At 46.4% G+C, this 14,095-nt stretch overlaps 2 protein-coding genes across 5 annotated transcripts in view; one reads left to right on the forward strand and one right to left on the reverse strand.

Annotated features, from left to right (window-relative positions):
• Positions 1-14,095, reverse strand: part of LOC144738050 (uncharacterized) — a 478,363-nt gene that overhangs the window by 294,868 nt on the left and 169,400 nt on the right. The gene's annotated exons all lie outside the window — the stretch shown is intronic.
• LOC144738112 (endothelial cell-selective adhesion molecule-like) overlaps positions 1-14,095 on the forward strand; it is a 142,860-nt gene that overhangs the window by 34,216 nt on the left and 94,549 nt on the right. For 3 of the 4 annotated variants that reach the window (XM_078621024.1, XM_078621026.1, XM_078621027.1), the window contains exon 12: positions 44-7,155. The exons of the other annotated variant lie outside the window; for it this stretch is intronic. In XM_078621024.1, the coding sequence (XP_078477150.1) occupies positions 44-114 (71 nt within the window). In that variant the 3' untranslated portion in view covers positions 115-7,155. Of the gene's footprint in view, positions 1-43; positions 7,156-14,095 lie in introns of those variants that run through there. 4 annotated transcript variants of the gene reach the window in all.

Genomic DNA, 14,095 nt, shown 5'->3' on the forward strand with positions numbered 1-14,095 from the left:
AGCCTCATTACGCACTCATTGCTTACCTCTCTTTATTATACAGGTCAAGTTGGACTGGCAGAGCAGGCAGATGAGCCAAACGATGAAGAAGGAGAACGTGAGACCTCAATCTAACGAAGCCAGAAGTCCAGCCAACCAGTCCCAAGCCACCTTAACTAACACAGCCAGTTGTGTAGTAGGTTCGAATTAGGTGCACACACACGCAGCTTGGAGGCAACACTATTTATTAAACGGTAAATAACATAACACTGTACATGAGGTGGTGACCACCTTCCTCAACTCACTAACACTCTGGAACGCGACACAGACTGGACCAGGCAGGCAACGGCCTGCCTGGCCCAGGACGACGACTCGGGACTTGACGACCGATGATGTCTTCACTTCGGAGTACAGTACAACAGCCTCGCTCTGCGTTCACACCACGCTTATATCTGGTTTGGCGTGGCTGGCTCCGCCCCGGCGTGGCTGGCTCTCTTCAGGCCACGCCTCCCTTCCCAGGACACGCCTCACTTCCCCCACCCCTGGGAAGGTCCGGATCCCTCCACCAGTGACCCCCCAGGCACCCCCTTGGGGCCCCCAGCCTTCGTACAGGCCGACACAGTAGTGACCATTCTATGTCACTATATCACCCCCCCTGTATAAACACACAGCCGTCCCCGGCTGTAACACAACTGTGAAACATCGAAAAGGTGTGCCTCCGAACCAGCAACATCAATAAATGACCGGCGACCGATAAGAAATACAATCACGTAATATATACAGAATCGACGAGGGTAAAAGGGAACCGCATAGAAAACGGGGAATTAACAACAAATATACATGAAAACTGGCTAACCCACTTACGCTCCAGCACAGCCCCCCCCCCCCCCCCCCCCCCGTTAGAATCACGCATGCAATGAGAGTCACCCGTTAGCACCCCCCCGCCTTTCCGACGTGGCGTCACAACCAGTAGCACGCGTCGGCCATATCGGGGGGGGAATTTCCATGTTACCACCCCACCGCCTTTCCGACGCGGCGTCACAACCAGCAGCACGCGTCGGCCATATCGGTGGGATTTTAACCCAGTCTCTCTCCAAGACTCGCATCGCAGCATATAGCTGTACCGACCGAGCTGAGACGACCCAGTCTCTCTCCAAGACTCGCATCGCAGCATATAGCTGTACCGACCGAGCTGAGACGACCCATCGTTCACTCACTGCACAACATGCACCCTAACAACTGAGGGATACAGTCTCAACGTAACAGGACAACTCCACCTGAACCTTACGAATCTCCAGCCCACTGTTTCAACGCGCCTCGGAGGGTCTCAACCTCCGAGCCGTCAGGTCAAGCTGTCAGCCATAGCATGACGGGACCACATTCCCCGAGCCATGTGAGCGTACAGCCCACAAGGCTAGACAAGCCACAGAGTGTCTCGATCTCCGGGCTGTCAGGTCAAGCCGTCAGACACAGCATGACGGGACCACACTCCCCGAGCCATGTGAGCGCACAGCCCATTAGGCTAGACAAGCCACGGAGTGTCTCGATCTCCGGGCTGTCAGGTCAAGCCGTCAGCCATTGCATGACGGGACCACACTCTCCGAGCCATGTGAGCGCACAGCCCACTAGGCTAGACATGCCACGGAGTGTTTCAATCTCCGGGCTGTCAGGTCAAGCCGTCAGCCATTGCATGACGGGACCACACTCTCCGAGCCCTGTGAGCGCACAGCCCGCTAGGCTAGACATACCACGGAGTGTTTCAATCTCCGGGCTGTCAGGTCAAGCCGTCAGCCATAGCATGACGGGACCACAACGTTCATGTTAGACACGCAACACTCACTGGGCCATCCTGGTCAGGACCTGCGCCCCAAGATAGGTGACAGCCAGCAGCACAATTCCAAATCTCTGGCAGCATGTCACCATCGCAATTTAACACCATCACAACACATACAATTTGAATTATGATCCCCCACAGAACTGATCCAATGCCAAACAGGTACGCACAATTTGTGACGATCCCGAATATTCAATGGTCACAACAATACACCTCACATCCCGTATCCGTACACATCATCTCCGAGACTCGCATTGCAGCCTGCAGCTGTACCAACCGAGTGGAGAGAGCAACGCAATTTGACGGCAATTAACGGAAACGCACCCCCGATCCATGTAGAACACAAGGAGCATTCCCGCACAAAAGACATCATCTGTGCAACAACGGACAGGAACCAACCAGTGAGTTTTAAACAAACCGAACCTGTAATTTCAAAATCCCCTTCAACATTAACCATGGGACTCAGGGCATTCGAATTTTGAGAGCAAAAAAACTATACACAAACCACAAGAATCGCCGAATTGATTAATACAGTATATGCAGTATACGAAGTTCGTACAGTCAATCATTTGGCACAATGCTCCATCCAGTCCCCACATGGCAACACACACAATCAATACTCCAGACAATCCGTACATAGTAAATAATCACAAGCAAGTACCCAACATTCAATACACTGTTAACAATTCCAAGCAAAGCTCCATACGGTCTGTACCTTGGCAACAATGACGATTAAAGTTTCTTACAGTTACACGTGACAATCACGAGCGAAACTCCATACAGTATACACAATAACAATGGCGATTTCGCAACAAAACGATGTAACAACACGAGTCGTTAACACGGCAACCCACAGCATATCAACGGAGCTCGGGACACCAACAACGAATTAATCATTAACTACACCCAGAAGATACCGATCTCGACGCCGTATTTAACAACAACACTGTTACAAGCAGAAACCCGCATGGTCGCCGCGTCACTTTATCACGCACACAACCGGACGAACACGCTCCGCAAACCAGCGAGTTAAAAAAAACACCCGCGATCGCAACCCGGCACACGCAAGATGGGTGAAGTTATTATTATTTTTCTCGTGTCATGTCACCACTCGCCTGGCAAACTGTGAATATCGGAGGGCTGCAAGGTGGAGCACTGGGACGGCCCGAAGAATCTTGCATGGTGAACACGGCCTGCTCTTGCGAACCCCCATCCACAAGACGGGGGCGCCACCTGCACGTGTGGAACTCCCCCTCCGCAGGCGTTGATGTTGGCGGGAGCGGCGCTTTGGCGGGAACAGCGCCCCGACCCGCCGCCGAAATGGCGGGAGCGGCGTTTTGGCGGGAACAGCGCCCCGACCAGCCGCCGAAATGGCGGGAACCACGCCCCGACCAGCCCTCGAGTTGGCGGGAGCAGCGTTTTGGCGGGAACCGCGCCCCGACCAGCCCTCGAGTTGGCGGGAGCAGCGTTTTGGCGGGAACCGCGCCCCGACCAGCCCTCGAGTTGGCGGGAGCAGCGTTTACGCGGGAACCGCGCCACGATCAGCCGCCGAGTTGGCGGCCCCACCGCGTGGCTCGCATGCCTGGGCCTCCCCCCGCCAACCCCCGCAGAGACGACGGTGTCCTCTCCCCGCGGCTCCATCGCTCCATTCCCGATGGCGGCGAAGCAGCGGTGCGATGCCAGTCCCGCCGCTCCGTGTGCAGCGCCATCTCTCTCTCTCTGTCACCGGGGCTGCCATCCCCGGGGCTGTCCGAAGGGTGGTTGTCACACCATCCCCGTCGTACGAAGGCGTCCAGATGAGTTTTGTCTTTGTTTTTCGTGTGCCCATTTTACTTCCCTGGGATAACACCTAGCAATATTTATATTTCCACAACTTCTGACGCCAAATGTAGTAGGTTCGAATTAGGTACACACACACGCAGCTTGGAGGCAACACTATTTATTAAACGGTAAATAACATAACGCTGTACATGAGGTGGTGACCACCTTCCTCAACTCACTAACACTCTGGAACGCGACACAGACTGGACCAGGCAGGCAACGGCCTGCCTGGCCCAGGACGACGACTCGGGACTTGACGACCGATGATGTCTTCACTTCGGAGTACAGTACAACAGCCTCGCTCTGCGTTCACACCACGCTTATATCTGGTTTGGCGTGGCTGGCTCCGCCCCGGCGTGGCTGGCTCTCTTCAGGCCACGCCTCCCTTCCCAGGACACGCCTCACTTTCCCCACCCCTGGGAAGGTCCGGATCCCTCCACCACGTGACCCCCCAGGCACCCCCTTGGGGCCCCCAGCCTTCGTACAGGCCGACACAGTAGTGACCATTCTATGTCACTACAGTTGTACCAATCAACTCACCACTGCTAGAAACTAACCCTCATCGAGCCAATGATCAAGACGCCGGAAACGTAGTGACGTGCAGTTGAACCGCAATGCCTCGTGAAGCTACTAAAGTCCTGGTTTGGTTTGGACCTCCCGAAAATGGAGATGTAGAACGCAAGACTTCAACTGTGTGGGCGTGGCTATAAAAATGTGGGCGTTGCTGGTGGAAGGAGGGGCAACCAGTTGACCACGTGTCACGTTTGAGCCTCCCAGACACATGGTAACGTTACCTTCATTTTGCGAGGTGCATTGGCTTGCTGACTCACAAAGGACTGGCATAGAGACCCCGTATATTTACACAGAGACCCATAAATTCACAAAGAGACCCATATATTCACATGGACACCATAGATTCACATACAGACCCATAGATAGAGATCATATATTCAGAAAGAAACCCAAAATATCACATTAAGACCCACTAATGGACACAGAGAAAAATAAATTCGCACAGAAACCCAACCACTCACACAGCCAATGGCTAATATAGTGACCCACACATGAAAATATAGAGCAGCATACTTTATAGAAACCCATAAACTTAGATAGACACATGACATGGTTGTGATTAAACTGGGCTCTCAAATGCAGTGAGTTGATGGTCTCAGCCCGGTCACCAATCACTGCACAAAACAAGACCAATCATGTACATTTATCCTATCATCCTTCATTTATCCTATAAGTTAAACGTCTGCTTGGCTGCCATCCGACAACGTCTCAAAGTGAGCCGTGCGAGGCTATGAAGGGAACGCGAAGGATTCTTGTGACAAGTCCGGTCCAGTCACTTGCACAGCAGTTTGCTTCACACGCCGGGGCCACACCGCTCTGCAAGATTTACAAGTGGATTCATTGTGCCCGTAATATGACGCCGATAGGTGAATTATATGCTGTAAACAAAAGTGTTTTTTTTTACATTACAGTACAGCAAACTCTTCCCTCTCGCGGGTTTAGCTATCGCTGTTTTGCAGTTTCGTGCCAGGCTATTGAGGTACAGAGTTTGCCGTTCGCGCCGCTGTGGCTGGACCATTCGCGGTTGATCACGAGATTTCTGTACGTATCGTGACTGCCCTGCTCGCAATGATGCTGCTGCTGCCATGGAAGGACACGTGTGGTGCCATCTTATCTCCGTCTTGTCTCGAGTCTCCCGTCTCTTATCTCAAGTGTCCCATTGTGGGTCCCGGGTCACGTGGTGTTTCCAGCCTCGAGTGAGGAGGCAGAGAGGTTCAGCCGCCCGCAATTTTTTGTTTCTATCGTGCGTTAGGAACAATGAACCAAAGTCCATTTTTTTTACATTTTTATTCAAGTTTGGGGAAGGCGGATTTTCTTAATGCGGCCTTTTACCAGGAACGTAACCCCGGCGATGGGCAAGGGTTTGCTGTTTAGTAAATGCTAAATCGATGCACCTGTATTCTATTTTTGCAAGCTATAATGCACTTCATATACAGTTTTGTATGCACAAATTAAGTATATATTGCATTTGATTCGAAGATGATATGTATTACTCCCCGAATGATTAATCTATTTAAATCAGATGTACAAGTGTATATTTAAAAAGTATAATGATTGAGTGCTACTCTGGAGAAATCTTGATAACCCACATGCCTCCGTAGATGTTTTTTTTTAGCAAAACCCAACAACGTAGATACAAAGCCAATACAACGATGCCGAGTTGTTTAGGGGTTAATGTCAAGAATGTTGACATAGAACCCAGAAACCAACACGCGTCATTGTGATGGCTACAATGACAACTGACTTCTCGTGGTATGAAATCCAGGCATACCACTTATAGCAACTCTGTTTACCAAGAACGCATCTCGAGCGCTATACGAGGTATGCCTGTATACAGCAGTCCCTCGGTTAACAGTGACATTGGTTAACACATTTTCGGTTAACGTTTTGCCTCCCATAAGACCCCATGGTTTTGACTAACGTTGAAATTGTGATTAACGGTACAATTACATTACGCACACAGGCGCCAATTTCGGCCAATCCGAGCACTCGGAAGTGGGTTGAGCCCTGCCCTCAGCCTATCAGCGACGCACATTTATGAGCGTTTAGACCTCGACTGGCTTTGTTTACATTATGACGTTTTCTGTTTTGGCAGTGGAAACAGACTCAGTGATTTTACTTATATTTCAACTCATAAGTTAATTCTAATAACAGTTATTTGTGGAACGGGACAAAACGTTAACCGAAGGACTACTTTATATATGTTTTTAAACAAACCAAGTTCATTGCCTGATGAAAGTCCCATTAGTTTGAGCAAAAACGCCGTCTGTTCAGTCATTGAAAAGCCTGAGATGTTAACTGCCTCGCCTACTATCCCAACCCTGACGTCTGATGTTCATTTGGAGTTTGCGTGTCTCTCTCGCCGTGGTCGTGTGGATTTTTCCTTGGATCCTTTTTACCTCCACGTTTAGAATCAGCACGCGGTTAGAGTATTTGGAAGCTTTAAATTTCTGCTCAATAAACCACTTTGTTGAGCTATCATTTCAGGCCAGGTCACTTGCAGGGGCGGTTTCTTCATTAGGGCGATTGAGCGACGCACCACCAATGTCATTCAACCACAGAGTTACGCTCGCCGTTACTGTGCCTCTGGATATAGTCCAATCAGCGTCATGTCACGTTCTGTGGAGTACCGCCTCTTTTTGGGCGATTTCACTCTGGCTGAGAATCGCCCAGAGTGTTCCCATAGACTTACATTCAAAGATGTTTTTTTTTCGAACGGCGGGCGCTGCAATGCATTCTCTATGGCTTCCGGGAGGGCTTGCACTAACGTGCTTACGTCATCATACGTAAGCACGTTTCAGTCAACAATATTACTTGTCGCCACCTAGTGGAATCTTTAATAAAAGAAACTGAGTGGATTGTATTAATAGTGAGTATAGAAACAAACAGGATGTATTGTAAGAGTAACTTTATTTTTCATTAACATTAAAGAAGTGAAGTTGCCTTTGCATGCTTAAGCTGTTAATTTATCCATTGCATGGGTGTACCTTATCCTTATCAATCATCCAGACATTTGCCCCCCCTGAGAGATTTTGCAGGAGCCGCCACTGGTCACTTGTGAAAAAGAGCTACATAGCACAGTGGGCCTTATCTGGAAATTCCACGTTATAACGGCGCGTTTCTGCGTTATGACGGTTCCCGAATGGAAGAACCGCATCATATCGTTTGAACACCGGCGCGTTCAGCGAGGACTCACCGTATCAACACTCACCGCAATGTCTGTTTAACGGTAACGGTCTCGTCGGATTGGTGGAGGGTAAACGACTCGAATGTTGATGCGATGCAACCAGGCCCGGATTAAGATTTTGTAGGCCCCCCGAGGCTACAGGTACTGTGAAGGCCCCCAGTAATAATTTCAAAAGGTGAAACAAATTTAACACGTAGGCTTTCGCGACCAATATTATTCATAATATAGGTTTTTGGGTCAGAATGAGCTTGGTGGTGTTTCATTCTTCACCTGAGGACGGCTGCTTGCGTTGTGGCCGAAACGTCGTGAGAATTATTTTATTATGTTTTATTTTTATTATTTTATTACTTCCCTTCTACGTGACTTTACCGAAAGAACCAAGAAGATAATCAAACAAGTTTAACACGTAGGCTTTCGCGACCAATATTATTCATAATAAACGTTTTTTGGTTAGATCGCGTTATTTATAAATGTGTCGCAACCCTCCACCACCCCACACGCCCAATCAGCAAAAAAATATTGTGAATGTTGTGGATTCACTCTTCAACACAACGGTGGGCTAAAGTAGTGAACTATTTGTCTTTTGTCAACGTGACACTTTTTTGCTGATTGGCCGTGCCGGGTGGTGGAGGGTTATGACACATTTATAAATAGTGCGATCTAACCCAAAAACGTTTATTATGAATAATCAAACAAATAAAACTGAATAATAATTGTGGAGAACAGAACAAAAAATAGGGGAAAAGGGAGAATAAGGTGGGGGATGAACGGATGGACATGGGAGGGAGCAGATGGCTGCTGCTGGCGGCTTTCACGGCACTGCAAACTTTTGCTGCCCCCCCCCCCCCACCAAAGAGCCTCTTTGCAAACAATGTTCCTGGTTTAAAGCTTTCGTGACTGCAGGAATTGATTTTCTTTGGGTCTGTCGGTAAAGTCACGTAGAGAGGTTAAAGATAATAACAAAAATAATAAAAAAACTACGACGTTTAGATCGTAACACAAGCGGTCGTCATCAGGAACCGTCGTAGTTTTTTGTTATTTTTGTTATTTCTTTGAACCTACCTACATGACTTTACTGAAAGACCCAAAGAATATCATGTTCCTGGTCTTGCCTGCTGTTGCAAAGTAATGTGAATGTTTTTCATTGCCTACACGAGACCATCCAACGTAAAGTTGCCCGTGAGATCAGCACAGAGGTGCCAAATTCAGTCACACCACTTTTAAATGTTGTTCTTGCGCCATGTTAATGGACATCGCAAAGCTGAGCTCGACAGGGAATCGAAGCCTCTTATATTCAAAGGCTGTGTCATTCGGGATTATAGGTTTGCGAGGGAGAAAGGCGTCTTCACCTTTAGAATTGCCTGCAATGCAATGTAGCTTTGATAACATTTGAATGTATTTATTTCACAATTAACCTTGTGCCATTGTATAATCTAAGTGGGTCTACGTTTCTCAATAGCAAGGCAGTTGCCCCAATTTTTAGGAGCAAGTTGTGTGGTGGAACTGTAGAGAATTCAAGAATTCAACTGGATAGTGAGAAATTTGATCAAGGACCAACACTGAGTCAATAGATTTGTAGGACTTGTTCTCTCCAGATACTTTCTGAAACAACATGGAATTTATTCCGTCAAGAGCATCATTTTTGGAGCCAAAATAGCCATATCCGGTAGTCAGATAATATCTTGAAAGTGTTGTTGCATGTTTGGGTACACTTTTTCCTCCAGTTCCTATTCCGAAGTGAAAATTATGCCTTTAGACATGGTGATAAGTCCATCTGTGCCGTCAGCAAGAATATTGCCATTCCAATATCAAAAAGAGCTTCATGGAGATACACGCGCATGTTCGGAGTTAGCTTTAGTTTCATCACGTGTCTCCAGAGGAATGATGACTTGATGGAAGCATTTAACTCATCAGCTTTGGTTCCTCGAAGTACTGCAGGTAAGGTTTGTCGGAAGTCACCAGCCATTAGAAAAGTTACACCACCCATAATCCTGGAATTGTCCCGAAGGTCCTGCAAAGTTGTGTTGACAATTCTAGATTTGAAGCTTTCGTGACTGCAAGGAATCATATTTTAGGTTTTTTTGGTAAAGTCACGTAGGTAAAACATCAAAATTAATGAAAATAAAATAAAACAAAAATCACGACGTTTCGGAGGCAACACAAGTCTCCATCATCAGGTGGGACCGTCACAGCCAGATTAGCTGCATCAAGTGAGGCAATGATTCAAGATGTAATCCCTTATAAGCAAGTTGAAGGGGGGAGGAGAGGGGGGGGAGTTCATCAGAATGTGGTAGCCAATGAATGGAACGTATCGGGAGGGAGGGGGGCGGGAGGGGGAGGGAGGGAGCCAACAAAAAGTTGGCGACGGCTTGGACGCGGTTGCTGCACACGCCAACACAATGGACAGAGAGGGGGAGGGGAGGTCTGATACACATAATAGAACAAAGGAACGAAAATGCCCATGTTTATACCAATGCTGGCTGAACAATGAAGAGAGTACTGTTAAAAATAACTGGGGATGTTAACACTCGGTAAAGTAAAATAAAATAGTGCCTGTCAGATAAGAAGGTCCAAAAAAGTGTAATTAAGTCTTTTTTGCGTGGTTGATAACATCTTTCCAATGATTACTTAGTTTGTACCCATCATCACGGTTGAAATTATGTCTGTGTTTGTATATTTGTATGGCTTCGTGTACAAACCTTTGATGGTATCCGGGAGGTTTGCAGAGAACCTTGGTCTCGGAAAAGACAATTTCATGAGAGCCCACCGAGTTGTAGCAATGATCGGCAACGGCAGAAGAATCAGTTCTGCCGTGTTTCAGATCTGACTTGTGCTCGCGGACACGATCAGAAACATGACGTTTCGTTTCTCCAATGTAGCAATCACCACAAATGCAACTCAATTTGTAGACTCCAGGATACTGTAAGTCAGGAACGACATCCTTCACAGATGTGTTGACAACCTCAAACGATCCCTTGCGGGACATGGTGCATTCATTCCACACTATTAAGTCACAAGTAACCAGGACTTGTGCTAGCGCAGTCCCCTTTGAAATATTCCAAACAGGGGATTCTTGTCGAGATAGATCCAATGGAAGATTAAATGTGGAATGGGAAGTTCTTCCTCCAGTAAGCAGAGTTGCTGCAATCCCTGATGATGCCAGAGCAAATGTTTTCCCATCTGGCGAACCTTAGCCAGGAGAACAAATGTCTTCCCAGTACCACCAGGTGCATCAAGGAAAAATGTGCCTCCATTTTTAGACTCAATGTCTTCCAGGATTGTCGTGTAGGCTTCTCTCTCTGCATCCGTCAGCTTTGGTTCATTTTCCTCAATAAAGGTAAGAAGCTCTAAAACCATCATAGGTCATTTCACGTAGGAGCTTTTGAGCAAGGCCATGCTGGTTGTCCCTGGAGGGTGATGTTTAGTATTTGAAGCTTTCGTGACTGCAAGAATCCATACTCTTTTGTTATTTCGGTAAAGTATTTGTAGAAATAACCAAAGAGTAAGGTGAAGTTTGTCTTCAAGGAGGATGAGGGCCTGGTTAAAGATGAAATCAGAAAAGTTCACCACGAAGTTGGGATTTTCTCCTTGAGCTCTGTGGAGGATGTCTTGACTCGTGCCTTTCCAGAGTCCCATGGGGTTAGATGGGCTGCAAACTTGAAGAATAATGCAGGAGAGAAATCTCAGTTGAGAAGGGGACTGACTAACAGAAGCTTCTGTCATAGCTTTATCAAGATGCTGACCATCTTCAAGAATTTCACGAAGATTGCAAACTTCCCTGTGTATTTGATAGACAACTCCTTCCACTGTTCTTAGGTCTTGGCAAATTGTTGGCCCTTTGAAAACATGAAGAAGCATTCGCAGAAAGTAGCGCTCCTGATTGTTGGGATGAGCTGTGTAGACTCTTCCTAAGGCATCCGATTCACCGTCACCAGCATGTCGTTTCCATTTTTTGTGCAGTCAAGGTATAGTAGGTGGGAACTTTATGATAAAGCAGGTTGGCAACAAATTGGTCACTTTGGCACAAAACGAAAATTCCATGAGGATTGTCAATAAAACCCACCACCACCCGACACAGCCAACTAGTAAGGGTTGTCACGTAAACAGAACGTGCCAATTCGTCACTAGTACAGCACTAACCGGTGTGTTGGAGAGCCAAGCCACAACATTTACAATATGAGTACGACGTTTCGCCAGTAATTACAACTTGCTTCATCAGGCCACAGCCAGATTTGTGGAGAAATCTTAAACTGATAATTGTTTTTTTACCCTTCTCTCTGGCAAGAAAACTGACACCTGTTTTACGTGGAGTCATGTTTGCATAGACCACAATACCTGCAGTCATAATGCAAACAAAAAACATAACTCTGATAATGTAGGCACTGTCCTTGAAGTTGATTGGTCCACACCCGAGACAGCTTTCCTTAGAGCCTAGTCTCACATGGGTTGGACCAGATGACGCCAAAAGGCTAACAACTCAAAGACAATGCACGGTCAGAGTATGAGAGCTCGGGGTAAGAATTTATACCACTGGAACCTCATTTGCCAGTAAAAAATATGATAATTGGTTTTGTTGCCAGATAAAAGGGTAAAAAAACAATTATCATATTTTTCACTGGCAAATGAGGTTCCTATGGTGTAAAGTCTTAAACTGTTTCGTTCCTTATATAGAGGCGTAGATGTGGTGACCACGCTTCTGCACTCTTGTGCAAAGTTGGAGGGTGGGATTCATGAGTCGACGTACATTATGCATGCGCATTATGCGAGCCCTTTGATATTGTCCTTCCTGTCCATTGTGTGTATTCACATATCGGTAGCAACGGGAATCCCTATTGAGGTATGGTGCCCTTTATAGGCATGCATTTAAATAATATATTATTTGATTATTCACTTTCACGCAGCACTAAGGCGGTAGCTATCCGAACGATTACAATATTTTTTTATTTCTTTCAATTTCGATATATTATCTAATTAGTCTTGGCCAGTAGTAGCTAGTTTTGCACAAAACTTCAACATTATCAAAATCAAATCAGTGTCCATGTTGGCACGCGTGTTCTGCTACTGCTAACAGTTGTATTTGGGATAATTTAATATTTCTCTGATGTTCTTTTAGTCTCATGCTGATCATTCGTCCTGTTTGCCCAACACAACATTTTTCACACGTGCAGTTAATCATGTACACACCTTCTGTTGATAGCTTCGATAATACATCTTTTGTACCAGATATTAATTTCTGTATTTTATATACCATGCCAAATCTGACTCGGATGTTTTATTTTTCCAGTTACTCCCCCAATGTACGCTATTTTGATTGTTTTAATTACTTGGGCAGTTTCAATGCTCGTGTTATTTGATTTGGTTTTGCATTCAATGCCCTGTTGATTTGGACATCGTTGTAACCGTTCATTTGCAGCAATTCTTTAACATGTTGAATTTCACTTCTCAGACTGTCACCATCTGACACTTTTTTAGCTCGATGAATGAGCGTCTTGATAGGAGCAGATTTCTGTGCGGGGTGATGGTGTGACTCTGCATTCATAGGCGTTTGTATGCGTTTTCTTTCGGTAAACACTGTGTGTTGTTTTACCATTTCGACCCCGCCGAGCAGAATATCCAGAAATAGTAGAGTTCTGTCAGCTTAGACTTCCATGGTGAACTGGATGAATGGGTTTTGAGAGTTGAGATGATTTAGAAATGCGCTCAGTGTATCTTTGCCGTGTGGCCAGATCCACCAATGTGTCATTCACATATCTAAACCAAGCAGATGGTTTCAGTGAGCGTGAAGCTATTGCTTTTGTTTCAAAATCTTCCATGTACAAATTCGCCATCACAGGAGACAAAGGAGAGCCCATTGCTGCTCTTTCCTTTTGTTTATAGAAGTCACCTTGCCACAAGAAGCGGGTGTTCTTTAAACAGTGTTCAGCTCGTCTTGGGATGTTTTTGGCTAAACCTTTGTTCGTTACCAGAGTGAAAAGTAATTTAATTGGCTCGTTGACCGGAACCCTTGTGAACAGAGAAGTCAGATCAAAACTTACGAGAATATGATTAGGGTTAAGCTTAATATATTTAATTATATTTACCATTCACGATTTCAGAGTCTTTTTTTATTAACAAAGAGGTTCTACCGATGCAGGGCTGTATTTGTTTCGTAACGGTTTGTGCTAATTTGTACGTGGCCGAGCCTATTGTACTAACTATGGGTCTTAATGGTACATCAGGTTTGTGATTTTTTTGGTAGCCCATAAAGTCTTGGTGGTTTTGATGCCTTTGGTTTGATCAGGTATTGCTCTTCCTTGGAAATTGATGACTTGGCAATGATTGCCGTTGTTTTAGGTTCCAAGGTGCTGGTTGGGTCTCGTTTAATTTTAAGGTAAATCTTTGAGTTCATTATTATAATAGGACTATGATCATAGTACCTTAAATTAAACGAGACCCAACCAGCACCTCGGCAGTAGGGGGGTGCTGCTGCCCCGCCTCCCCCCCTCTATCTCCCCCCCCTACTGCCGAGGCCTATATAACCTCGTGCCACGGCACATCTATTGCCTACTTCACAGTTTTTTCTTCCTGTGGTTGTCCCACCTGATGGCGATTGCTTGTTAGAGGGCGACTGTCTCCAACTGCCCAGTAGTGGACTTCATGAGCCTCCTCCACAGATGCCGATCTTGACACCGCTGGTAGCAGTCATCGGCAATTCCACTCAG

Source organism: Lampetra planeri, chromosome 77 (genome assembly GCF_965212315.1).
Source record: "Lampetra planeri chromosome 77, kcLamPlan1.2.h2, whole genome shotgun sequence".
NCBI classification, from domain to species: Eukaryota; Metazoa; Chordata; class Hyperoartia; order Petromyzontiformes; family Petromyzontidae; genus Lampetra; species Lampetra planeri.